This window comes from Macaca nemestrina, chromosome 18 (genome assembly GCF_043159975.1).
Source record: "Macaca nemestrina isolate mMacNem1 chromosome 18, mMacNem.hap1, whole genome shotgun sequence".
Classification (NCBI taxonomy): domain Eukaryota; kingdom Metazoa; phylum Chordata; class Mammalia; order Primates; family Cercopithecidae; genus Macaca; species Macaca nemestrina.
This window is the reverse complement of record NC_092142.1, coordinates 48668326-48695629: the sequence shown is the minus strand read 5'-3', so window position 1 is coordinate 48695629 and position 27304 is coordinate 48668326. Positions and strand designations below refer to the sequence as shown.

The window sequence follows — 27304 nt, the reverse complement described above, 5'->3', positions numbered from 1 at the left end:
TGGCTCACCCCTGTAATCCCAGTAGTTTGAGAGGCCGAGGTGGGTGGATCACCTGAGGTTGGGAGTTCGAGACCAGCCTGACCAACATGGAGAAACCCCGTCTCCACTAAAAATACAAACATTAGCCAGGCGTGGTGACACATCCCTGTAATCCCAGCTACTCGGGAGGCTGAGGCAGGAGAATTGCTTGAACCCAGGAGGCGGAGGTTGCAGTGAGCTAAGATTGCCCCACTGCACTCCAGCCTGCGCAACAGAGCTAGACTCCGTCTCCAAAAAAAAAAAAAAAGAAAAAAAAAAAAAAAAAAAAAGGACTAGATTGGGTAGAAGATTTCTGGTTAGGAGTCATGTTGTCTGAAAACAGGTTTCTTTTTTTGTTTTGTTTTTGAGACAGAGTCTTGCTCTGTCACCCAGGCTGGAGTGCAGTGGTGTGGTCTTGGCTCACTGCAACCTCTTCCTCACCCAGCGAATTTTTGTATTTCTAGTAGAGATGGGCTTTCACTATGTTGGACAGGTTGGTCTCAAACTCCTGAGCTCAAGCCATCTGCCCACCTCAGCCTCCGTAAGTACTGGGATTACAGGCATGAGCCTCTGCACCTGGCCTTCTTTCTTCTTTTAACAGATAGGGTCTTGCTCTATCACCCAGGCTGGAGTGCAGTGATGTGATCGTAGCTCACTGCAGCCTCGAACTCCTGGGCTCAAGTGATCCTCCCATCTCAGCCTCCCGAGTTGCTGGGATGACAGGCACATACCACCATGTCTGGTTAATTTTTAAATTTTTAATGGAGATAGGATCTTGCTATGTTTCCCAGGCTGGCCTGGAACTCCTTGCCTTAAGCAATCCTTCTGCCTCGGCCTCCCAAAGTGCTGGTATTACAGGTGTGAGTGACTGTGCCTGGCCTAAAAAATAGGTTTCTTTAAATGCTAAACCCAGCCTCCTTTTGGTGAGATGCCCATATTTTGGGGGGTGGGGTGTGGACAGAGAGACCCATGAGACAAAGCCAGAGGGTCCTGTCCCTTTCACCCTCACTTCAGGGCATAATGGCAGGCGGTCTCACCTGTGCTGTTGAAACAGCCTGTTCTGTTTTCAGCAAGTGGTCAGGGTGAATCACGAGAGTTAAACGAAGGTGATTGTGATGTGACTGTCATATCGTGGCTTCTCTGAGGGTCTGAGCTTGGTGGCAACGGGCCTGTCAGTGGGGGTGTTGGGTGGTTTTAGCTTTAGCTGCAGGGGGCCTTCGTTTTTGCATGCAGTCACCCCCACCCCACCCACTGCCTGAACACATCCCCACCTGAAGGGAGCCTGGAGGACGTGGGCTTCCTCGTTGGGTTTGTCTGCACTTCACCCTGGTCATTTAACCTAGGAGCGTGATGCCAGAGATGATCATGGGCTGTAGAAAAGTGATTTGCTATGCTTTTGTGCAAAGGAATGGACACCCATTTCTCTGGGCGTTCGCAGCCCTGCACCAGGACACAGTGCTGGGTGGACAGAGTGTGGGTCACATTTCAGCTCTTTCTTGCCACCTTTGCTTGGCCTTCTGTGCAGTGCTTGGCCTATACTGCTCTCCCTGCTGGGCCTCCCTACCTGGTCTATGCTTTTCCATTCCTGGAGGTTGCTCAGTAGTAAGTCAGGAGCAGTGACGCTCTGTTTCATGCTTGACAATGAGACTTGGGGCTCTCGCTGTCCCCTTTACCCGTCGTGGCCTTGGCCTGCAGTGTGTGAGAGGGTTTCACTAAGGGTGAGCTAAGGAGGGGCAGTCATGTGCCCCTTGCCTGGTCACCACCTCTGCTGGGACAGGGATGTCTCTGGGGGAGGCATGGGATGCTGTAAGGATGGGATCGTCCCAGGGACCAGCAAAGCATGGGGAGGTTTCCCAAGGCCTTGGGGAAAGCAGCTGAGAAAAGTCCGCAAATGAGAGCCATTGGTCTATTAGTGCTTAAAGCTATTTTGGGGGTGGAGGTGGTTCTAGATCTTCTGATGAAATCTATGGATCCTTTCCCCAGAACAGTGCCCTTCTGTGCCTGTGTGCCCGTGTGAAGCCAGGCTGAGCAAGTAGCCCTAGTGTGGATTTTGGAGTTCAGAAGGGAACATTCTGGTTCTTCCCTGGCCCTACTAGAGGCCTCCTCTGACCCTTGGACCAGCACTAGCCTCTGTCTCTCATTCACCTCCTGCCACTGTCTGCCTCAGAATCTGTCCCCAAAGCTTTCCTTCCTTTGACCTGAACCTTCTCTGCCAAAACACATCTTGCCTGACTTTGACAAACTCCTGAGCAGGGCCCCAGCCCTGTCTGGGCTCCACTGCTGTGTTCTGGGCCCTGTTTCCAGACCCCATGCCTGGCTTTCACCTTCCCTTTCTGTTTCCCTCCCCAGCTCCATCTCTTCTGCCTCTGTGAGGTGTTGGGGAGCCCTGTGGATGGAGGGCATTGCTCTCCAGGCCAGGAGCAAGTGACTTGGAGGAGGTGGTGCAAGCAGGTGTCTGCCTAATGCCACTTGCTCTGTGCCACTGGCTATCCGAAATCCAGAGACCCAGCACACAAGGGATCTTGGTGGTGGCAAGGCCTGTGCTAGTGCATGGGTATGAGCTGTGGCCACTCCCAGAGCAGGAGAGTTGCAGCTCCTTATGCACCTGCTGTGGAGTTGGGGCGACAGCATTTGGGGGGACTCTATACTCCCATTCATCAATCAGCCTCCCACAACTTGTGACCCCAGAGCTGAGTCAACGTGGAGTCCTGATCTGCCTGAAGCCCTGGCAGAGCCCCAGGATCCTTCTTAACGCACGCCAGGAATCATGGTTAATAGTGAGAACTGGTCTTAGACCTGCTGCCACCAAGCAGGTGCCCTCTAAGGGCCCTCTGGCCTCTTTAGGCCCCTTGTCCATCGTTGAGGGTCTTGATTCACAAAGGGACCTGGAAGCCCCCAGGACTTCAGAGATGGACGCAAACACCCCCGTTCTCTTAACGGACGTGTTCAGTGCTTCTTTGAAGGGCTTTCTGCAGCAGCCCTTGTCCAGAGGCTGCTGGATGTCGCCCACCAGGCTCCACAGCTTGGGGGATTATCCCAGGACAGCTGGGAGTCTTAAGATCGAACCCATTCCTACCTTCCTGTGAAGCCCCCTCCATCCCTGCGGGGGCGGGGCCTCCAAGGCCCTGTCCGGTGAAGTGTTTTAGCAGGAGCTCCTCGTGGGGCTACTGTGGTGCCCTTGGGCCCTCCCAGGGCCACCTGATTGTTGAGGTCACACTCAGCCCTGGGAAGGATCCCATCTCTAATGAGCGATGATGATTCCCATTGCATAGGCAGGAAGCACTCCCTGCTCTATCCACCCTGTAACCAGATTCTGTGGCCGGAGTTTTCTGTTCAGTGCCTGCCTGACCCCAGGCAGGAATGGTTGTGCTCAAGGCCAGGGCAGGTGTGAGCGCCATGAGGGAGCTGGATTGGCACGTGTGAACTCCTGTTCCCAGAGCTGGTGTGACTCTAGTGTGATGGGGTGGGGACAGTGGTGGTGTGGAGGGGTCAGGTGTATCTGTGGCTGCCTTGCCCACTGCCTGGTTCTGAACAAAGCCCAGCCCTGCTGCAGGCCCTCCTGGATGTCACCACACATCCTGTGTGCTTATTGATTAAAAAATTTGGGTCGGGTGTGGTGACTCATGCCTGTAATCCCAGCACTTTGGGAGGCTCAGGCGAGTGGATCACCTGAGGTCAAGAGTTCAAGACCAGCCGGGCTAACACGGTGAAACCCCGTCTCTACTACAAATACAAAACTTAGCCAGGCATGGTGATAAGCGTCTATAATTCCAGCTACTCGGGGGGCTGAGGCAGGAAAATTGCTTGAACCCGGGAGGTGGAGGTTGCAGTGAGCTGAGATCACACTATTGCACCCCAGCCTGGGTAACAAGAGTGAGACTCCATTTCCAAAAAAAAAAAAAAAATTGTTGTTGTTGTTGTTGTTGTTGTTGAGGACCTGCTACTATGTTTGCCCTGAGCTAGGCACTGGGATACAACAATGAGCAAGACAGGCATGGTTCATGCCCTAGTGAGGGAGGCAGATAAGAGCCCAGGAAACCAATAGGTGGAAGGAATAATAAGAGGTGTTCGGGTTATGGAGGGGTTAAGCCGGGAGCTGCCCTGCAAGGTCAGGTCTGGGAGTCACAAGCAGGAGCTGGTAGACCACGGGGCAGGAGTGGGCAGCTGCAGCATGGCCATGTGACCTGGGGCCTCTGCAGAGCCTTTCTGCATCCCACACATGAGCGTGTGCGCGCCTGCACATGTGCTTGAGCAGAGGGTCCTCGAAGTCCACTGCTTGGCCCCAGCACAGAGCTCGTGTGTGGGGCCATACGGCTGAAACAACTGGGGGAGTCCTTTGAGACAAAGAATGCAAAATGCCTGTGGCCATTCTCAAGGTGACCCGACAGGAGAGGAAATGGGATGGAAGAGAGTTTGGAGTAGAAAGAGAAAGCGGGTCAGGCGCAGTAGCTCACACCTGTAACCCCAGCACTTTAGGAGGCCAAGGCGGGAGGGTTGCTTGAGGTCAGGAGTTCAAGACCAGCCTGGGCAACATGGCAAAACCTTGTCCCTACAGGAAAAAAAAAAAAAAAAACTGCAAAAATTCACTGGGTGTGCTGGCATGTGCCTGTGGCCCCCACTGCTTGGGAGGCTGAGGCAGGAGGATCACCTTAGCCAGGAGGTTGTGCCTGCAATGTGCTGTGATCACACCCCTGCACTCCAGTCTAGACAACAAAGACCCTGTCTCAGAGAGCGAGAGAGCGAAAGCAAGAGTGAGAGCGAGCGAGCGAGAGAGGTCCTAAGTAGGTAACAGATCTTTCCTTTGCAAAGGTTACAAAAGATGTAGGGCTACAGAACCCCACTGCTGGGACCCCTTCCAGTGCGCAGGGGGGCTTGTGTTTGCAAGGGGCTCTGGAGCTCGGGCTTCATTCACGTCGTGGTGAATCGGGCTCTGCCATGTGCCCCCTCCCTGTGTATTCACATCCACCCTCCATGCCCTCCTTGTGCGCACACACTTGCCGTCATGCCTCCTCTCTGTGTCACACACTTGCCCTCATGCCTCCTCTCTGTGTCACACACTTGCCCTCATGCCTCCTCTCTGTGTCACACACTTGCCCTCATGCCTCCTCTCTGTGTGCACACACTTGCTTCACGTACTCTCGCTATGCCTGTATACTCTGTGCACCCTCCAGTGTGGACACACCCTGGCCACCCACCTACCTTACAAATGCCCATCATCCACAGGATTGGATGTCCCTGTGTTCCCCTTGAAGTGGGGTAGGGTGGGGGTGTGTGTCGCTTGGCTTCAGTGGAGCCAATTATTGTATGCATTACAAAACTAGACATGGAGCTGGGGACGTCTGGAGAAGGTGCCGCAGACCAGCTGAGTAGCCCCTTTGGTGTATTTTCCATATCGGCCCCTGTGCGGATTGGGGTTTCTCTGAGATGCGAGTCTTCAGTGTGCAGCGGGGCTCGGCCACAGAACTCCCTCTTAGGGATTTCGGGGGCTCACTGCTTGGGCCCCCAGAGAGTACCTGCTGCCAGTGTGGGCTCGGGCCACCCCTGTACCCAGCTCCAGCTGCCGACGGGCCCTCCTTCCTCTGTGCCTGCTGCCTCTGCTGGTGATGCCATTGCTGGAGACCCAGTCTGGACAGAAGAGTGCAGCTGTGGGGAGAAAAAACCTCACTCTCATTGCCGGGTAGCACAGGGGCTTATGGGGGTGGTGGGGGTTGGGTGTTGACTCTTTCTCATCAAGAGTGTACAAAAACCAGGCGTGGTGGCCCATGCTTGTAACCCCAGTGCTTTGGGAGGCTGAGATGGGGATCACTTGAGCCCAGGAGTTTGAGACCAGCCTGAGCAACATAGCAAGACCCTGTCTCTATAAAAAATATAAAAACAAAAAATTTAGCCAGATGAAGTGGCACATGCTCAGCTACTCAGGAGGCTTGGGTGGGAGGATCACTTGAGCCCAGGAGGTCAAGACTGCAGTGAGCTATGATCGCGCCACTACACTCCAGCCTGTATGACAGAGCATGAGCCTGTCTCATAAAACAATCTGCTAGCCCATATTCTGTTTTTGCTTTTCTGTTTTTTGAATCCTCTAGCCCATATTCACCTTTGAAGGTGTGCTTCTACCTTCAAAAAACAGAATATGGGCTAGAGGAGGGCATGTGAGTGGGGTGGTGCCTGCAGTTGTAGGAAAATGCATTAACACCCAAGTGGTAAGTAAGGTGACCCACAGATCCCTCACCACACAGGGATGTGGTTCCAGAGACTGCATTGTGTCACGCGGCTGCTTGCAGTGAGGGAACAGGAAGCCTGTAGTGAGATCTGCCACTCTGGACCTCCCTAGCCAGTTAGCACTGGGCCACTTTCCTCCTCTTTCCACCCCTGCAGGCCTGTCTGGACTTCTGGGACCCAGCACAGAGCCTTGACCTCCCCCAGGGCTCCAAAATGGTGGATGTTTCCCTGTTCTCTTTCCCATTATGGCCGAGGCCAGATCTTCCTAAGAGGATGACTTGACGTCTTTGGGACATCCTCAAGTTCAGTGACTTGGGAGGTCACACTTCTTAACTAAACCGCCTTGAGTGGGTGCAAGTGTGCAGACTGTTTGCCCTGATACCTGGGTGCACAGAGGTCAGAGGAGAACTGGGGTCATGTATTAATGTCCTGATACCTGCAGATAACTAAATCAATAAAAAAATAAAAAAAATAAAAAATAAACTCGATATTCTTAGCTATCACCCCTACCCTCCTACCCTTCCCAGCCCCAGGCAACCACCGATCCACTTTCTTTCTTTTTTCTTTTTCTTTTTTTTTTTGAGACGGAGTCTCGCTCTGTTGCCCAGGCTGGAGTGCAGTGGCCAGATCTCAGCTCACTGCAAGCTCCGCCTCCCAGGTTTACGCTATTCTTCTGCCTCCGCCTCCTGAGTAGCTGGGACTACAGACGCCTGCCACCACGCCCAGCTAGGTTTTTGTATTTTTTAGTAGAGACGGGGTTTCACCGTGTTAGCCAGGATGGTCTCGATCTCCTGACCTCGTGATCCGCCCGTCTCGGCCTCCCAAAGTGCTGGGATTACAGGCTTGAGCCACCGTGCCTGGCCTTTTTTTTTTTTTTTTTTTTTTTTTTTTGAGATAGAGTCTTGCTCTGTCGTGCCCAGGCTGAGAGCAGTGGTGCAATATCAGCTCACTGCATCTCCATCTCCCAGGTTCATGCGATTCTCTTGCCTTAACCTCCTGAGTAGCTGAGACTACAGGCACGCACCACCATGCCTGGCTAAGTTTTGCATTTTTAGTAGAGATGGGGTTTCACCATGTAGGCCAACTGGCCTCGAACTCTTGACCTCAAGTGATCTGCCTGCCTTGGCCTCCCGAAGTGCTGCAATGACAGGCATAAACCACTGTGCTCGGCCCTGGACATGTCTTTTTAATGCATACAAAAGGGATTCTGCTGAACATATTTTTTTGTGCTTTTTCTTTCAAATTTAACATATCTGAGATCTTTATCAGCTCATATAGCTTTATGTCATTCTTAAGGTTTAGGAACCCATGGAGACCTTGTTGAAGGTATCTAACAAAATGGCAGCATGGTAACCTTGCACACTGGCAGCAGTCTCTTCATAGAAGCACCATATATTTATATGTGTGTGTGTAAGTAAAAGGTGAAATGTAAGAGAAACTGATTTTTTGGCACGGCATTGAACGCTGTTAATAACAGCTTAGGCATTAGCCACCCGTGTTTTGGAGGCTGTCTGGTTGGAATCATTTTAGTGAATAATATCAATTTTGTCTGACACAAGGTCTTGATTGCTATTTATAAAGCTGTACATTTGAGAACCCACTCCAGCTGTAACTAGCTAAGTAAAACAATAGCTTGGGTCCCAGCTCAAATTATCTGTGCATTTCATTGTGTTGATCCTGCCTGTCCACTTTCAGGATGCGGGCTTGGAAAAGAGAGCACACTTCATTAGCATTCCTTGGCTAGTTGCTCGGGGATGTTCCCTCTTGCATGTGCTGTTTCTCAGGGTTCAGAGAAACCCGCTCTGTGAGGCTCTGGAGGGGAGGAAGACCGTGGGTAGATGGTCAAGTGGGTAGCTTGAGCATTGCGTAGGCAGCACTGTTTGAGCCACGGCAGCGACCCCCGCTCGGTTGGTTGGGCCACTGTTCCAGCAGATGACAGCCCTGACATTATTATGGGGGCAGTTACCCTGTGCCGGCGCAGTGCCCAATGCTGCACAGGCGTTATCCCATTTAATCCTCCCAGCAGCCCTATGGCTTAGGTGCCATTATTGTCTCCATTTTTGAAGTGGGAAAACAGAAACCCAGAGGTTAGATCATTTGCTCAGGTCACATACAGCTAGTAAGAGGCAGAACGGAGATTTGAAGCCAGGCTGCGCCTCGTGCTAGAACTCAGGTTCTGACCACGAACCAGCCTGCTTGCTCCACTCGCAAGGTGGCTGCCTGCGTATTGTACACGCCTTCCATGTGGTGGGCTGGGGTCACTGCCCTCCAGTCTGAGTTGCTAGGGTTCTGGATAGCATCTTTTGTACCCTGGTCAACCATGGTTTTCGAAGCAACCTTGGAGACAGACAACCCTGGGTTTGAGCCCAAACTCTTCATGGCTCTCACTACCTGTAAGACCTCAGGCACCCCTCTGAGAGACTGCTGAGGAAGACTAAACCCAGTGATAGCTGCAAAGCCCTAGCACAGTGCCTGGCTCAGTGTGCACCCACGTGGTGCCAGCAAGAACATCGACAGTGCAGAGAGAACTGGGTGGTTTGTGGTGGCTTCAGCCTGCACATATGCAGAGCTAGAAAGGCCATTAAATCTGAAAAATACTGTGTATGCACATTTTTGGCTTAAACAAAGTCCCATTTACAAAGTCCATAACCCAGCTTTAATATTATTACATGCCCCAGACTGGGATTAATTCCAGGACAAGAGTGTTATTATGCTGTGTAGTGTTTCTCCCATATTCTCCTAGTGCATGGCCTCCACCAGCCTGGGCTTATGTCCTGGGGTGTGAGATGGTGGGGACACCCTGTCTCTGCCTGGCTTGGTTCTGTGGGGTCCTGGGTGGAGTGGGGGGAGGCTGGTTGCCTTCTGATGTTGTCAGCTCATAAGTTGCAGTGCTCAGATGTGCTGTCATTGGGAGAGTTGACCTCAGCGTGTCCTGAGGTCTGTCTGTGGGTCAGGTCTCAGCAGGGTCATGAGCACTCACCACTTTGCTGATCCCTGAAGCAACCTTATTGGTTTCTTGAGGCAGTGCTGAGATTGATTAGTGATGTCTGCCAGGGGCACAGGGCTGGGGAAACCATAACTGATCCAGCACTTAACTTACTATTCCTGTTTTATTCCGATCATTTTACATCTCTGTGAAACCAATAAAGGCCTCTTTGTAGGCTTTGCCCCCTCTCCCCTGGTCACGGGTATTATAATAAGGACCCCCACAAATATTCCTTCTTCCTCACCCAGCACCTCACCTGATCTATTTGTACAGTCTTCAAACTCACAGGCCCATCTCTGTTCTCTCTTTCAGTTGAAGAGGGGGAGGCCTCAGACTTCTCGCTGGCCTGGGATTCCTCCGTGACAGCAGCAGGTAAATGCCCGGGGACTGGTGGAAGAGTTGCAGGGGGTCTTGGAGCTGGTCCAGGAACTCAGAAAGCCACCCAACTGGTTATGGAAATGATATTCTTTGTGTCACATTCCTGCCTGCAGTCCAGACTACCCCATGCAACACGATTTTTATATCAGTTCCATATGGTCAATAAAATCTATTACATACGGAGACTAATATTCCCTTATTCTCCTGAGGGCCACGTTTCCTTCTTGTGGGCACAGTTCAGATGGGCGGTGATTTTCCCACTGTACAAGCCTTGAAGCTCCTTGCTATGGGCGTCGCTGCACATTCATTCCAATCTAATTGCATAAAAGCCACTTTAATAGGACTTTTAAACTCCAGTCTACATCAGAATTCCTCTTTCCCTCCCTGGAAGGGGCTGCTCTGCACTCTCAGGGCTGGCAGAGCTGAGCTCGTGCCTCCAGGGAGAGGTAACAGAGGGAGCTTAGACTCGTGAGGTGTCGGGGGTGACATGACAGTCAGGACATGGGATTCCCGCATAAGCTCTTCCCTGTACCTCAGTTCCTTAGCTGTAAAAATAGGTGGATGAATAAAGTTTTTCTAACTGTGAAGTTTTGCAGCTTAGAGCCTTCCCATGAGTACTGAGATTAGAACCGGCTTTGGGGGGTTTTGGGGAGCTCCTGAGTTGGGGGCCAGGGTCCCCTGTTTGCTCCGCATGCAGCCAGGGCCTCTCTTGGTAGTGGTGCCCCCGGCTCCCTGACCGGCAGGCGCTGGGATCCCCCCTTGCTTGTCCTCCTCCCCTGCCTTGGGCCAGGACTGCCCTGGGATCCTGACCAGCTTTTTCTGGATTCGTGGGGGAGCTGGAGCTGCTTCAGTCTTGCAGAATCTTAAGGCCTGAGGAAGCCTATGATGGAACATTCAGTCCAAGCTTCTCCTCTTTTCGTTGTGGAAACTGAAGCAAGAAGAGAGATTTGCTCTGGGTCAGTATTTCAAAAATGTGCTTAGGCATTGGGTATATAAACATTGAATGTTTTCATGGTTATGTGTCTAATGTGTGATATTATAGACATTTGTGACTTAACTATGATGCTAAATTCATTTAAGTGAAAAAACGGAGTTGACAAGAAAGTGTTAGTGGTACAGAATATGGAGATTCAGCCGGGAGTTTGAAGATGGTTCAGTGAAATTTGGGAAAGGAGACTAAGCCCTCGAACCCAAGCCTGTGGCCCCTGGTTCCATGTCCTTTCCAGCAGGAGCTGATGCTGCCTGCAGAGTCCACAGGGTCCTGGTTGACCCAGGCTTGTGCACTGTTGTGGCTGCAGGTGCCCTGGCCCTTGGTGACAGGGGCTTCCTCCACAGAGAGGGGACTTGTCTGAAGCCAACATGGTGAGTGGTGCTCAAATTCTGGGGAGGAGGGTCCGGGACTAGGACAGGCTTTGGGGTCAGCACTGGGCAGGTAGGAGGCTGGGGGAAGGGGCTGCGTAGCCCCCTGTGTGTCTCCTTCTGTGCAGGAAGTGCGTTCCCCATGGTGGGGGGAAACAGCAAGACCCTAAGGCGCCGTGTCTCAGAGATGTAGTCCTCCTGGGAGATGAGGGGTGCAGGGGCTCACGCTTGCTGCCTGCTCTGGAGAGGATCCCACTGTACCCCAAACCCCTGAACTCGGAAAGCACTCAGCCCCGCGTTGTCTACAGAAGGTCCTCCTTCCCAGCTGCTTTCCCAGTGGGGCTGGAGGTGGTGCAGACAGATGGGAACATCAGTGGCTTGCAAGGGGGGTGCTAGCAGTGATTGCTATAGACAGAAAGCCCTGGGAAGGGGGTGGCTGCATGCCTAGGCAGTGAGGTGTCTTCCAGCTTGCAGAAGGCAAGGGCGATGTTGATGGTGGGGCCTTGGAGTCTGCAGTTCTGTAATTCCATAGTTGGGCGGCCAGTCTTAGGGCCTCTTTGGGCTGCCTGGGAGTAGTGGGAGCTGTGGGATTTGCCAGTTTCCAGGCAAGAGCTGAGCATGCCTCGTGCATGTAGGAGGATGCATACTCCTTGTGACTCCGCAGCCACAGCTCGCCATGGTGCCAGTCAGTTTCGGATTCTCTGCTCAGCGATGGGGAGAGGCAGGGCAGAGCATCCCCGGCAGTGGATAATCCACAACGAGACAGCCAGGCCAGGAATTGTTTTGTTTTCTTTGGCTCATTTTTGCTGGTGTTTTTTTTGTTTGTTTGTTTTGTTTTTTTAATTTGTGCCATGCATGTGATAAATTTTCATTCCCAGTTCTATTGGACTTGAGCTATTAAAGTCAGCTTGTATTCCCTGAGCATGGGGTGTGTGAGATGGCTCCAAGCCTGGGTGGCAGGCAGAAGTCAGTGTGGGAGGTGGCCCTGGACGTGGGCAATGTCACATTTATTGAGCACTTACTTAGTGTGTGCCAGGCACTGAGTGAACACTCTACCTGCAACGTGTCGCTGAGCCATCGTGACAGCTCTGTGAGGTGGGTGCGGCTTCCAGCAGCAGCTCCATCATTTCTCTGTGGGCTTGGCTTAGGGACAGCCATCTGGTGGACAACAGGGCCAAAGGCCTGGTGAAAGCCGCTTTTGTCTAATACTTTTTATTAAACTGAGAAAATGTCACTTGGCCACATCAGAGAATGGCAGCAGGTGACAAAGAAGATTATGGGGGAACAAAACCTCCCAGGCCACCCTTGGCACTGCTACTGAGAAACCCCATCCTCATTTGACACATGAGGGAAGGAGCTCGGAGCAGCACAGTAGTGAGTCCACGGTCCCCAGCTGGCAGGCTGTGCATCAGGGACTCGAACCCAAGTCCTCCGGAAGCCAGAGCCTGTGGTTTAACCTCTGCACCACTTGGCATCAGGAGGTGGAGAGCTGAGCAGGACCTGAAAGCGGGGCATTATGGCGACTTCTGAAAGGTCCTTGGCAGGACAGGCATGGTGGCTGCAGAGCATAGGTGGGTCCTGCTCACAGGCCCCCATTGGCCCTGGGCTGAGGGCATTTTACCAGGAGGAAGGGAGAGCTATAAGGCATAGAGTAGCTTTTCTTCTGGGGGGGCCCTGTTGGCCCAGAGCGCAAGCTTTTCATGCACCTTCCTCTCCTCTGCTTTGCCCAGCCCTGGGTGTGTGATGGAGAACTGCAATAAAGAAGCAGAATGCGCAGTTTGCGTCTTCACTCACCTCTGGCCCGCCCTGGCCACCCTGCTAGTGGGGACCCTGTGGCCCTCAGCCCCCAGGAACAACCAGGCTTGCTCCTTCTGTGCCCTTGAGCAGGGGCCCTGACAGTGATGGAGAGCCCGGCCTTGCCTGGCAGGGAAAGGAGCGAAATGATGAGCTCATGGCAATATCCCGCAGTCCCGAGGCGGGGGCGTGGGGAGCGGAGCGCGCAGGCCCACTCATGCCGCTTGCTGGCGAATGGGGCTGCTGATGGTGAGGCCCAGGGGAAGGAGCACTTCATTTGAAGTCAAGATGTGGGGTTGCCTTGGAGGTGTGGAACTGGAGTTCTTAACCTGTTTTGAGCCACAGGTGCCTTTGAGCATCCAGTGGCAGTGTGTGGATTCTCTTTCAGACACATACAGGATTTCATGTGTGATTTCATGGTTGTTCGTGGGCCATTCTTCTTCTCCAGCCAACCCCAACTTCTCCCGCCTTGCCAGGCCATAGGTGTGAACTTACAAATGTGAAAGTCCTTTGCAAATGGGAAAACCTTGCCAGGGTCACAAACTCAAAGGCCCACCTGAGGCGGGCTGATGGCCCAGGTGGGCTGATACGTGAGGGACCACGGTGGATGGTGACACAGACCCTGCAAAGAGGATGGCTGGCCCTCAGCTCCTGCTGGCTGGGCCATGAATTGCCAGAATTCTGGCTGGGTCCAGAGTTGCCAGATCTTCAGAGGTTTTAAAAGAAAAGCCAGAAAGTTGGATTTTCATAAGAAATCTTTAGATTCTTAAACCAGCCCAGCTTATATCTTTTTAAAAACAGCTTTACTGAGATATAATTCACATATCATACAATTCACTCACTTAAAGTGAATTTTGGTATATTTAGAGATATATGTGACCATTACTTGAGTGAACTTAGAACATTTTCATGTCCTTAAAAGGAAACTCTTGACCAGGAGCGGTGGCTCACACCTGTAATCCCAGCACTTTGGGAGGCCGAAGCAGGAGGATTGCTTGAGCCCAGGAGTTTGAGACCAGCCTGGGTAATATAGTGAGACCCTGTCTCTACAAAGAATCAAAACAAAATAGCCCTGGGCATGGTGGCATGCACCTGGAATCCCAGCTACTTGGGAGACTGAGGCAAGAAGATAACTTGAGCCCAAGAGTTCGAGGTTACGGTGAGTTTTGATCATGACACTGCACTCCAGCCTGGCTGACAGAGTGATAGCCTGCCTCTAAAATAATTAACTAAATAAAAGAAAAAGAAAAAAAATAATAAAAAAGAAACACTGTATCCTTAGCTACTACCCCTGCCAGTCCCAGGCAACCACTGATCCACTTACTTTTTTATTCTAATTTTTATTTTTTTGAGACAGAGTCTCACTCTGTCGCCCAGGCTGGAGTGCAGTGGCGCGATCTCAGCTAACTGCACCCTCCACCTCCTGAGTTCAAGCAATTCTCCTGCCTCAGCCTCCCCTCGTAGCGGGGACTACAGATGTGTGCCATCGCACCTGGCAATGTACAAGTTTTTGTTTGAATGCTTGTTTTTAGTTCTTTTGGGTGTATTTGTAGGCCTGGAATTACTGGGTCTTAGGGTAACTTTATGTTTAACCTTTGGAGGAGCCACCAGACCTTCCCAGGCATTTTGCATTCCCACTGCCCATAGGGATTCCACTTTTTCCAGGTCCTTGTCAGCATTTATTATTTTCCTTTTTGCAAATTCTAACCTTCCTAGTAGGTGTGAAGGTATCTCATTCTGAACAACTCATGGATTTTTTTTTTTCTTTTCTTTTTTTTTTTTTTTGAGATGGAGTCTTGGTCTGTTGCCAGGCTGGAGTGCAGTGGCACCATCTTGGCTCACTGCAACCTCTACCTCCCAGGTTCAAACGATTCTCTTGCCTCAGCCTCCCCAGTAGCTGGGACTACAGACATGTTCCACCAAGCCCAGCTAATTTTTGTATTTTTAGTAGAGATGGGGTTTCACCATGTTGGCCAGAATGATCTTGATCTCCTGACCTTGTGATGTGCAAGCCTCGGCCTTCCAAAGGCTCCCAGTGCCTTTGACCTACCTCCTAGCAATGTCTTCAAATCCCCTGTATCCTGCTTGTCACAGCCTGGCACTAGCCCTAACCCTAACCCCCGTCTCTCCTGCCCATCCTGGCCTGGTACTAAACCTACTGCTATCCCTAACACCCCTCTTTCCCACCCATCCCAGCCTGCTACTAACCCTAACACTAACTTTAACGCTAACCCTAATCCCCCTCTTTGCTGCCTATCCCAACCTGGCACTAACCCTAACCCTAACCCTAACCACCCATCTGGTAATAACCCTACTGCCTAATAACCTCTACTGCCCATCCCAGCCTGGTAATAACCCTAACCCTACCCCTAACCCCTATCTCTCCCGCCCATCCCAGCCTGGTGGGGAGATGCATCTTGCCTTCAGCATTTCCTCCCTCTTCCCACAAGCCCTTTGGAATGAGGTCTCTAAGTGGCAGACACCAGAAACATCATGCATGATCCTCAGGTCTATGATGTGGGCTTTCAGGGAACCCACACAACCACGTGGAAATTTACCTCCTCTTTCCCCGTCACTGAGTTTGGTCTGGGAGCTGAAGCTGCGCATCTATTTATTTTTATTTATTTATTTTTTTATTGAGACAGGGCCTTTCTATGTTGCCCAGGTTGGTCTTGAACTCCTAGGCTCAAACAATCCTCCTGTCTCAGCCTCCCAAGCAGCTGGGATTACAGGCATGCACCACCATGCTTAGCCTGAAGTGGGTAAGGGGATCATTTTTATGTGATTGTCTAGTCAGAGTCTCATTGGAATCTTCCACCTCACCAGGCTGGGTTTTGGGACTGGTTGGGCAGAGTCTGCTCCATGGCTTCCATCCAGCATGGCAGCTCTGGAACAGCAGCAGGGAGAGGCAGTAAGAGGAGGGTCTGTGGGTGGGCCAGAGATAGGACACAGTTAGTTCGTTGACACATACTTGTGAACGCCTGGGCAGGTTAGGTGAGTCTATTTCTGGCATGGTGACAGACACACTTGTTTGAGAGGAACACTCAGTATCATCAGTTGACTGTGATGGCCCTGCAGCCTGAGACCTTATTTGTGTTGCACTGTGATCAGACTTTTAGGCCTTCTTGCCGTGGGACAGGTGTTCTTGCCCCAGTTAATAGGAACCGTCACTCCCATTTATGAGGTGTTTCTAGGAGCCAGGTCTCCTTTGCTTTTCACATGCATATGAGAAAACCGAGAAACAGAGATGCTAGTAACTTGCTTCTAGGTCACTCAGCCAAGAAGCGGCAGAGCAGAGATTTGAACCCAGGCAGCTCATGCATGAATTTAGTGCCTCAACTGTAGAGGGCAGACCTGCCAGTGACAATGCGGGTCCCATGCCTTGTTTTAGAGGAGAATCTCTGGAGTCAGCTCTGTGCCCCGGTCACTCCTGGGTCAGGTAAAAGAGTCTAACTGAAGCCAGCCCTCGGGATTTGCTGCCTGGAAGGAGAGGAGGTGCATGTTTTGAAGACCTTGCACACATCTCCCATGTTGAAAGCCAGGCCTGGAAAGCACTGGGCCAGGCTCTCTGCAGGGACTCACACCACCTCCAGCCCCCGTCCTCAGCCCTCCTTCCACATCTCGGTGTTGGGCATGGGGGCAGTTTGCAGGGGAAGGTGGGGATAGGACTGCAGGCTCTGGGACCTCCTCAGATGGGAGGTAGAGCCGGCATTGGGGTAGCTGGTGTCCTGGGACGTCCTTGAGAAGAATGCCTTGAAGCCTCTCATTTTTCTTTTAGCCTGGTTCTGGGTAAAAGGTGGGGTGAGGAGAATGGTCGGGGTCCCTGCTCCTGACCAAGGCGACAGCCTCATCCCCTGCAGTCCTTTGCCCCCAGGTTTTGGCTGGGAAAATGGACAGAGATGTCCAGAAGCCTGGGCCTTTCACCATGGGCGGGCGAGGCTACTCCGTGCAGTCCCGCCTGCACTTCTGAACCACGCGGAGCTGCCTCCCACCCTGCTTGTGTGTTGCTGGAGTGCATATTTATTATTTCAATGGCTTCACAGAAACTCCACCCACACCCCTGCGCTTCTGCACTTGCGTTTGCATTTCTCCCAGGCCCCTTTCGAGCTCTGTTCGTCTATAAGCTTCTACATGAAGTCCACACTGAACTCGCAGTGGATTTTCTTGTAGTTCCTGTTGGACCTGAGCTTCCTGTGGTCCTGGGACCCATGTACCTCCCACCTTAGTGTCTGTACTGGAGCCCTCAAGTGGATGGGCGTGAATGTTCTTCTCCGCCTCTCCCCTGTTGGACGTTCGGACTGCTTTAGGCTGTTGTAAATAATGCCATGATGAACATCTTTGTGTGGGTGGTCTTTTTTTTCTCCTTTGGAGATTTTCTTAGGGGCTCCCAGCACCTTCTAACTTTTTCTTTCAATCCCCAAATCAAGGCTAGAGAGACTGTTCCCCTCATCTGTGTCCATTGCTCCCCACTGGGTCTCACTTTGAACACTTCCCCAAGTGACTGTCCTGCATTGGGTTGCCTGTGGGATGTCTCACCCACCCATGATACTTGCCTAGAGCCATGTGACTGTGGCCCGTGGTGCAAGCTGCCTGGGCACCCTTTGGCTTCGGGCTGGTGTGCTGGTGGCGTCTGCCTTTTGTGCTTGAGCTCCCAACCTAATCATCTTTTTGATGAGGACCAAGAGACATTTTAAAGGAGCAGAAAAGTCTCACTAAATAGATGTAGAATTTCCCAGTATTTTAAAGACTTATGAAATGCATTTTTATATGGGGCCAGCTGGGGAGTTTCTCATTAGCTCGGCTGGGGAGCCTGTGGGGAGTTGAGCTAAGTGGAGCCAGGCAGGCTGGGTAGGAAGACGCGGTGGCCCTGAGCTCACCGGGGGAGCGTGGCAGGCATGCGCCAGCGAGTCGGCTCCACGGACCCCTGGCCAGGCAGCCTGGGCTGCGCCTTTGTTAGAGCTGCTCCCTCTACAGCACAGGGGGCCTCAGAAATCGTCAGGTGGTGACTGGAGCTGAGAGGTGGCCACTCTGTTACCATGGTGAGCAGTCCACGGGGTAGGGCATTCTGTGCCGCGTGTGCACATGGATGCATGCACTTGTGTGTGTGCTTGTGTGTGAGCATGCCCAGGTAGCTGCAACCCTGACTTGGACCCCTGGCAGGGGGGCACTCCAGTGCCCCTGTGCTCTGCCTGCTGGTTGGTGCTGCATCCTGGGCTCCCTGGTGCTACCTTGGACCAGTTCTCTCAGGAGGAGGTGGCATTTCCTGCCCACCCTTTTCCTCTGGCTCTGCACCAGCCTTGGGGCCCCCATTGGGCTCCGCTGTACTTGGCTTCCTCGTTGACATGCCTGCGGTGCACGTGTGTATGAAGAGCCCATGCATATATGTGCACATGTGTGCTCAGGACTCAAGTGTGCTGGTACCCAGGGCATGTGGAAATGAACAGGTGTGCAGTGCGTCTTCTGACTCCTGTATTCCTCCTGTACCTCTATCCTGGCTGATGACTTCACTTCCATGGAGCTAGCCTTGTCTTGCTGATTTCTACCCTCTTGAGATGGACTTGGGGCTTCCCTGATGGCAGGGATGCTGTCGTTTGTCTCGTGTCCCTGGCCTGGCATTGGGACTTTGCAGCGCAGTTGCTCAGTTGATTTGGGACCATCTGCCCCAGCAAGCCCATGGCCCTGCCCCTCCTCTCCTGGTGCTGTTGGGCTTTTCGGGGGACATCAGTAATGAGGATTGTAAAGACAAGGAGGAGCCAGTCCTACTTCCTCCAAAGCTGGGTGCTCCCTGAGGATGGAAAGGCCTCTCTTTGGTGTCGGCCCTTTCCCAAGTCCCCAAGGATCCTGTTGTCCTGCTGGTGGACACTGGAAATCAATAGTTCTTTGGCAACTTGAAGCCTGCCCATAAACAGTCAGTTGTGTCTGTGGGTTGGGGTGTGTGGGGTGGGGTGGGGTGATGATGGCATCACTCCTCATGCATTTGGGGGAGTCGGTGCCCATCCTACTCCCTCCAGTGTTGCCCAGCCTTGTGCGTGCATCCTGGGGTGGTTTGCACCAGCGCTGCTCAAACTTGAACATGTGTACAAATGGTCAAGATGCAGATTCTGACTCAGCAGGTCTGGGTAGGGCCTGAGAATCTGCATTTCTAACAGGCTCTGGGGTGATGTTGATGCTGTTGGCCCACAGACTGTGTGTGACCCCTTGGCATTTTTTGAAGCTCAGCCTAAATGACACCTCCTCCAGGAAGTTTCCCATGATAGCCCTGCCATAATTCTGTGCCCCCCTGAGCCTAAGAGCTCCTGATCCTGGCCCTCAGTGCTCCCACTGTCTTCTGCTTGGTTCTAGCGTTCCTTCTCTTCTTATACCCAGCTCCCTGATGCTCTGCTCACTCCTAGGGGCAGTGACCGAGTCTGATTCTCTGCATCCCCATAGCTCAGCCCTGGCTTGGCAGTTGGCAGGTGCCTGGCAAATGTCTGCCAAGATGCAGAACCTCACCTCCACTTCTTTGTCTGTATTTGTCCTGGGAAGTGCAGGGCCTGAGTTTTGTTCACTTTGTTAAGAGCAAAATCTGGGTTTGAGGTCTAGATACTTATTAGCCGTTCAATATGGAGTAAGTTACTAAACCTCCCTGTCCTTTCATTTCCTCATCGGAAATGGGGATAATAATAGTCCTACTTCCTAAGGCCATTGTGAGGATGGCACAGGGAATCCACATGGAGTGCTTAACCCCTACTTTTACTTTTGCTATTGACCTTTACTTTTGCTATTGACACCATGTGGCGGGAAGTGCCCATAGGAGCTTAGCTCTGAGCTTGGGTCTGTAGGGGTGACAGAGAAGGCTCCAACGGGCCCCTCCTTCTCATCACATCGTCACAGCTCCCTGCCTTTCTCCCCACATCTTGACTGGCAATCTCTAGGCATGGCCACAGTGCCTGGGGCAATCTGCTTCACCTTCCTGCAGGTTTGGGGTGGAACTGAATCTGTAGGGAACCATTCTTGTTTACCCTGGTTGGTGAGGCATGGCTTGTTTCCCAAGTGGGGCAGGCCAGGTGGGGTGGGGGTTGGTGGGAGGTGGGCAGGGTCTGCTCTGAAAGGCAGAGGCCTGAGGCTGTCCTGAGATCAGATTCCTTCCCTGGGTGGGGCTGGACACATGGACTGTGCGGCCATGGGCCAGTGCCCGGTAGGAAATGGCCAGGGTCAGCCTGACCGCACCACCTGGCATGTGTTGGCTTCCTGGGTGGACACTCTGAAGGGCTCAGCTCCTGGGTTGGATACGGTCAGTGGTGCCCTGCTATAGACTGCAGGCAGCCCACAGGGGTTAGGCTGCTGTCATGTCAGCTGACATTCCCTTAAAATCCTTGAGTGTGCAGGGAGATGCACACACACACACACACACACACACTCACACACACACGAGATTAGGCTGAGCCTGGCTATCTGATGCCTCTCTGGTTCAAAAAATTATTATCTTACCTCCACTAATAAGTTTTTCTCCTTTGTCATGGTTGATTGCTTTAACTGATGGCTGCTGGCCATATGTGGTAGTAGTTAGCACATCAGACTCATGCTTAGTCTGGCAAATATGATAAATTTTACTTATGCTGTTCTACTTATCAAGGCTAAATGTCCTGCAAACCTGGCAAGCTTGTGGAGGCAGGGACAGTGCCTATTTGCTTACTGTTGTATCCTCAGCAATTGGCACTGTCTTAACAATAACAATTAAAAAGTAATAACCATCTAGTGAGCATCCACTCAGTGCCAGACAGCGGGCTGTGACATGCATTATCTCATTTAAGCCTTGTTAACCACAGTATTAGCATTCCCATCTCACAGATGAGCAACTGAGGCCAAAGAGGTAAAGAGATTGGTCCAGTCTGCACAGCTAATTGGGGTTTTGTCTGAGTCTAGGGCACGCTTTCTGTAGTTGCTAATTCGTAGTGCCTGGGACTCAGTGGAGACTTACTGCATCCTTGTGGAATGAGCAGCACTAGAATGTGCTGTGAGCCCTAATGTCATTGCAGCGACACACCACTAGTAAGAAGCCACCAGGATCAGTGTGGGAATGAGTGATTGCTGATGGGCACAAGTCTGTGACTGCTCTTTGGTGGTGACGTGTAAATTCACAAGTCATTGTGTGTGCATGCATGTGCACACGCAACATACACATATTACATGCACACAAACACAAGGACGCATGCACACATTCATACATATATATGCTCATACTCCCACTCAGTGCAAACGTACTCCACACAATGCACATGGACACTCACACACACGTAGGTACACATTTACACACAATGCACATGTACCCCCATACACATGTAAACACACACATATGTGCACACTGGCATATGCACACTCACACAATACATTCACATATATGGGCCTTCACATATGTGTTCCTCCGTACTACACACATATGTATGCACAGCCAAGTGCATGCATATGCTTAATGTACACCCACACGGACGCCTGCAGACACAGGTGTGCACACACATGCACAACACAGATGTATGCCTATACATGCATACAGGAGTGTGCTCACACTGCCAACATACACATAGTGCGCATGTACACACACTTACAAATCCATGCACATACAGAGGCACACACACATATGCAGCATTCACTCATCCACATCCGGGCATGCAAATGAGCAGAAAAAGCCCGTTTCTAGGCTGTCTCCCTTGAAGGATCAGGAACAGTGCCCAGGCGGGGTATTCAAGATGTCCACATCGTCTCCTTGCTCTCTGTTTTCTTTCTTCCGTTTCTTTGTCGTACCCTCAGGGTCCTAGATGTTCTTTCCATCCAAAGATTTGCACCCCTGCTCTTGGACCCAGTGCTGGGCTGACCTGGGTGTGGACCTAGACCCCAGTCTTGGTCCATCTGTCTGTTCGCCTGCCTGGCCTGCTGTGGCCTGCATGTACCGCCCCCCAACCCCCAACTTGCGTGTGACTTCATTTTCCACTCTGCACCTGCCTCTTTAAGAGACCAGGGGCCTGGTGGGCCTGTCCCCAGGGTCGGGGCTGGGGGAGGCTGGACAGCTGCAGGTTGGGGGGAAGCTTTGTGAGCTCCCAGCGGCCTCTTGGAGCCTGGGTAACGCTGGGGAAACTGAAACAAAGGCCGACAATGGCCTCCTTCCCTCCCCGGGTGGCCTCAGAGCAGGGCCTGCCTGGGCGGCCTCTGGGGGCCCCTGTTATTTCCTGTGCTGGCTGTGGGGCTTCTGGCCAGCTTGGAACGGGACAGGAAGCTGGGCAGGGCATCGCCTCCCCACCCGCTGGGCTGGCCCTCGCAGGCCAGAGTAGCTGCTTCTGGGAGTGGGGGTCGGCTTGGCGTTCCTGCTCCGTGACCGCCGCTCCAGCCCCGCTTGGCCTGGTCTGCCCTACTCAGGTCTGGCCAGGCCTCCCAGGAGGGAAACTCAGCCTTCCGTCTCCACTGCCCTCTCCCTGCTGCCGACTCCATGTGCTCCCACCATCTTCGCTGAGTCCATCCATGCTGTCACCTGAGCTCCTGCATCTCCTCTCCCTAAATGGCCCAAGCCGCTGTGGTCAGAGCCCTTGCCCCACAGAGCCGAGGACAGGGCCAGGCAGGGAGCATTTCATGGCTTATTAATTAATTCATTTGGGATTATGCTAGAGGTAAGCATAGGTTTGGTACCAGGGTTAGGGTTACACTGAAGTTTAAGGTTAGCGTTAGGTTTACCAAAACCTGCAGACCAAAAAAACATATGAGTTAAGGGCATGGGTTTTCAGGCAGGCAGGTCTTTATTTCAATCCTGATTCACCACCAGCTATTCATCACAGAATTGTCAGGCGTCTGTGTCCTTCTAGGCCACAAGAGCACAGTTGGGTCCCTGACTTCCAGGACTCACATTCTAGAGTGAGGAGGCAGCAGTGGGCAGGTGAACACACACTGCACAAATTAAGAGTGTATTCACTGCGAGAATGGGCTTGACTCAGTGGTTGCACCTTCCCAGAGCTCAGCTTCCTGATCTGTAGAATGGGAATAACAAAGCCGCTACCTTGTGTCACCATTATAAGGACAGGTGAGAGGGTAGATGGCATGTGTCCAGCATGGTGCCTGGCACACAGCATGTCCCCAGTAAACGCTAACTGTGATGATTATTAATGAAAGGCAGTGGAGGTGGCTTGTGGGTCACTGGGGTGCTCAAATAATAGATGAAGAGACTAATTATGTCAAAACCTAAGGGAAGGGTCAGGATGCCTTTGAGCCTCCTGGCAGCCAAGGCCCAAAGAGAAATAGAATCAAAGCTGCTTCCATCTGATGTAAGAGCTTGGGACAGACCAGTGTTTTCCCCCGGCCTGGACGCTGCCTTCACTAGGCTGCGTCTGGGGGCTGGCGGGGCAGCTGCTCAGGTAACTTTCCTAAGTGCCTGGTTAAGTGCAATTAAATGGGTTTCTTTAAGGCAGGATCTCCAAGGGCCTTCAACATGCCTGTGGATGCTTTGAGTTATAGGGAGGGTTCTTAAAACTCTTGGACTCAGAATCTGTCCTTCATCCCTTTTTTTGAGGACCACCTATCCCTAAGCCCAGAATCTTGGAACACAGTTTGGGAAACTCTGTTTATGTGCTTCTCCTTTGAACTGAACACCACGGGAGGCACCTCACTCACAGTGTCCCCTCCTCCCCTTGCCCAGACTGTCGTTTCGCTGTGGTTTATTCCAACAGGCCTGGGGGTCTTCATCTGGCAGATCCTACCTGTTGCTTACTTCTTACTGGATGATTGCATTTACTCATCTTATCTGAGTCCAATCCAGCCTCCAGCAGGGGTGCAGTTATGGAAACTGAGGCTCAGAGTGCTTAGAGGGCTCAGGGCTGTGGCTCCTAATTCAAGGTCTTTCCACTGCCCCATATTCCATAGACACACACACCCAGATGCACACGCATGCTCACACACATGCACACACCTGAATGTATGCACGATCACCCACTTTTTGCTCTGCGTATGTAGGGATGTTGTTCTGTGTCTAAGATCTAAAGTCTGGCTGGAGCCCCCTCTCTTTCTCCTGCCCACCTCCCCTTCCTGGTGGGCAGGACTGGGAGCCCGCCCCAGTTAGGCCTGCCAGTGGCCACTTACCCCGTGTCTGGCAGGCGCCCTGTGGAGTTTCCATGGTGAGCTGTCCTCTGGGGGCCCTGGGTGGGACTTTCCATCTGGGTGGAAACCTGACCCACTGGCTCAGGGCTGGAAGGGGAGGAAATGCCTTCTCCAAACGTGGAAAGAGGAAGCAAAGAGAGGTGGCTGGCCTGGGATTCCAGCCACAGTCCCTGACTTCTGCAAAGCCACAGGGCCTGAGGACCCCAAGGAGCCTGGGGCAGAGCTGCGTAGGACTCACCCATCAGGGACGGCCACAGCTCAGATAGGGCCACAGCTGCGTAGTGTGGCTTTGCTTTGGGAGCTGACTGTTGTAGGCTCCTGCAGTTCTGCCCATGAGCTCTTGCCTGTCTGTGCTGGCATTCCTTGCATGCTCCTGCAGAGACTCGAGGCCAGCCAGTTGGTAAATGGCTAGGCCAGGATTTGGACTCGGTTCACTGTCCTCAAGGCCCATGTGGTTGTCACTCTGCCTCCTTGCCTTCCTTAAGCAGGCATTTCCATAGGCATTGCCTCACTGAGTTCTTGCAGGTGCGCTTTGACCATTGTATTATTATTCTTGTATTTCATATGTGGAAATTGAGGCTCAGAGAGGCTAGGCATCTTGCCCAATGTCACACAGCAAGTTTGTGGCAGAGCTGCACTATAGCACAGATTCCACTCGCCCTTTACTTTGTTGACAGCAATATATGCATACGTATAGGTCATTTATCATTTAACTTCCTCCAACTTAGATAGACACATTTGCCAAAAAGTGAGGACAATAACAATGTAAAGAGATTTGGTAATTGCAGTCAATAGGAGCTGGCTTACTCAGGGAACCTTCGATGTGGTTAGGCACTGTGTCCCCACCCAAATCTCTTGAATTGTAATCCCCCAAATCCCCACGTATCAGGTGGAACAGGTGGAGATAATTGAATCATGGGGTGGTCTCCCCCCTGCTCTTCTTGTGACAGTGAGTGAGGTCTCACAAAATCTGATGGCTTTGTTTTTTCTTTCTTTCTTTTTTTTTTTTTTTTTGTGAGATGGAGTCTTACTCTGGCACCCAGGCTGGAGTGCGATGGTGCCATATTGGCTCACTGCAATCTTCGTCTACTGGATTCAAGCGATTCTTCTGCCTCAGCATCCTGAGTAGCTGGGATTACAGGCACCCACCACCATGCCTGGCTAATTTTTGTATTTTTGGTAGAGACAGGGTTTCACCATGTTGGCCAGGCTGGTCTCGAACTCCTGACCTCAGTGGATCCACCCGCCTCGGCCTCCCAAAGTGCTGAGATTACAGGCATGAGCCACCATGCCCAGCCAATCTGATGATTTTATAAGGGGCTTCTCCTTTGCTCAGCACTCACTTCATCCTGCCGCCCTGTGAAGAAGGTGCCTGCTTCTCCTTTGCCTTCCGCCGTGATTGTACATTTCCTGAGGCCTCCCCAGCCATTTGGAACTGTGAGTCAATTAAACCTCTTTCTTTATAAACTATCCAGTCTCAAATATTTCTTCATAGCAGTGTGAGAATGGACTAATACAACCTGTGATGTGGGTGAGAATCTTCTGTTCCCTCGGATGTTGGTCTCTGTGGCCCCTTGTGGGGCAGGTGGATTCCACTCTGGGGTTTTAAGATGTATTTTCATCCCACATGCTTGATGTAGGAACCAAGCCATTCGCCATGGATGTATCTCAAGCCACAGCAGTTGTATCTTAGGGGAGAGGAAAGAGTTTTGGGGATTAACTTTGACTCTAAGACACATTTGCCTCATAGACTGACTTTGGAACCTGGCACTCCCTTGCCCCTGAAGCTGGGACAACAGGGGTGAGCCTGTGTCTGACCCACAGGTTCACCAAGGGTGCTTAGACCAATGTGCCAGGGCAGGTGTGATGGCCAATTTTGTGTCAACATGACTGGGTTAAGGGCTGCCCAGACAGCTGGTGGAACATGATTTCAGAGTGTGACTGTGCAGGTGTTTCTGGAAGAGATGAGCATTTTGATGGCTGGACTGAATAAAGCAGACGGCCGTCATCAGTGCAGGCTAGCATCATCCAGTCCACTGATGCTCTGGATAGAATGAAAAGGCAAAAGAGGAGTGACTTTGGTCTCTCTGTTTGAGCCCGGCCATCCGTCTTCTGCACTTGGACGTTGGCACTCTTGTTTCTTGCGCCTTGAGTCTGGGGCTGGGATTGACAACATTGGCTCCCTTGGGTTTCAGGCCGTGGGACTTGGACATGAACTGCAGCACTGACTTTCCCGGGCTTCCAGCTTGCAGACCACAGAGGGTGGGATGTTTCCAGCCTCTATAACTGTGTGATCCAGGCCCCCATAACACATCTCTTTTGGTATATCCATATGTGGATCCCCTTGGCTCTAGTTCTTGGGAGAACCCTGGCTAAGGCTCTAGATCTTGGGAGAACCCTGGTGAAGGTATGTGGGAGCTGAATTTTCTCTGTATGAGTCCATTTTCATACTGCTGTGAAGAAATACCCAAGACTGGGTAATTTATAAAGCAAAAGAGGTTTAATGGCCTCACAGTTCCACATGGCTGGGGAGGCCTCACAATCATGGTGAAAGGCAAAGGAAGAGCAAAGGCACGTCTTACATGGTGGCAGGCAAGACAGAATGAGAGCCAAGCAAAGGGGGACACCCCTTCTAAAATCATCAGATCTCGTGAGATTTACTCACTACCATGAGAACAGTATGGGGGAAACTGCCCTCATGATTCAGTTATCTCCAACAGGGTCCTTCCCACAACACGTGGGAATTATGGGAACTACAATTTCAGATGAGGCTGTGCTCGGTGGCTCATGCCTGTAATCCCAGCATTTTGGGAGGCTGAGGCAGGAGGATCACTTGAGGTCAGGAGTTCAAGACCAGCCTGGCCACCATGGTGAAACCCTGTCTCTACTAAAAATACAAAAATTAGCCAGGTTTGGTGGTGCACGCCTGTAATCCCAGCTACTCTCAGGAGGCTGAGGCAGGAGAATCGCTTGAACCTGGGAGGTGGAGGTTGCAGTGAGCTGAGATCGTGCCATTGCACTCCAACCTGGGTGACAGAGTGAGAGAGTGAGATTCCTTCTCAAAAAAAAAAAAAAAAAAAAAAGAAATTCAAGATGAGATTTGGGTGGGGACACAGGACACAGCCAAATGATACCAGTCTCCATCAGTGTTGTTATGCTTAGTCTTACACCTGAACAATACCTCTCAGCCCAATTCCTGGGGCCTGACCTGGAGGTGCCTTGGGCCTTGGCAGAGGGGAAGATTGGCTTCTCTGCTCCTCCATCCCTTGGCCCCATAACTCCTCCAGCCATCCAGCACCCCTCCAAGCTCTGGGGTGAGAGAGGGAAAGCGGGGGGCCTCCTGCTGCTGTGGAGAGGCTTCTTAATCTTATACTCATGGCGTGATGGCCTCAGGGGCCCAGGTCAAGATCTGGGCTGGTAGCTTGGTCAGCCAGA

The 27304-nt window shown here is 52.0% G+C and overlaps 1 protein-coding gene across 6 annotated transcripts in view; it reads left to right on the top strand.

Annotated features, from left to right (window-relative positions):
* Nucleotides 1-27304, top strand: part of LOC105492245 (zinc finger protein 423) — a 367460-nt gene that overhangs the window by 56951 nt on the left and 283205 nt on the right. For 4 of the 6 annotated variants that reach the window (XM_024796174.2, XM_024796175.2, XM_024796176.2 and 1 more), the window contains one exon: nucleotides 9536-9595. The exons of 1 other annotated variant lie outside the window; for it this stretch is intronic. In XM_024796174.2, the coding sequence (XP_024651942.2) occupies nucleotides 9536-9595 (60 nt within the window). Of the gene's footprint in view, nucleotides 1-9535; nucleotides 9596-25068; nucleotides 25307-27304 lie in introns of those variants that run through there. One more of the 6 variants, XM_071084505.1, reaches the window with a different exon arrangement.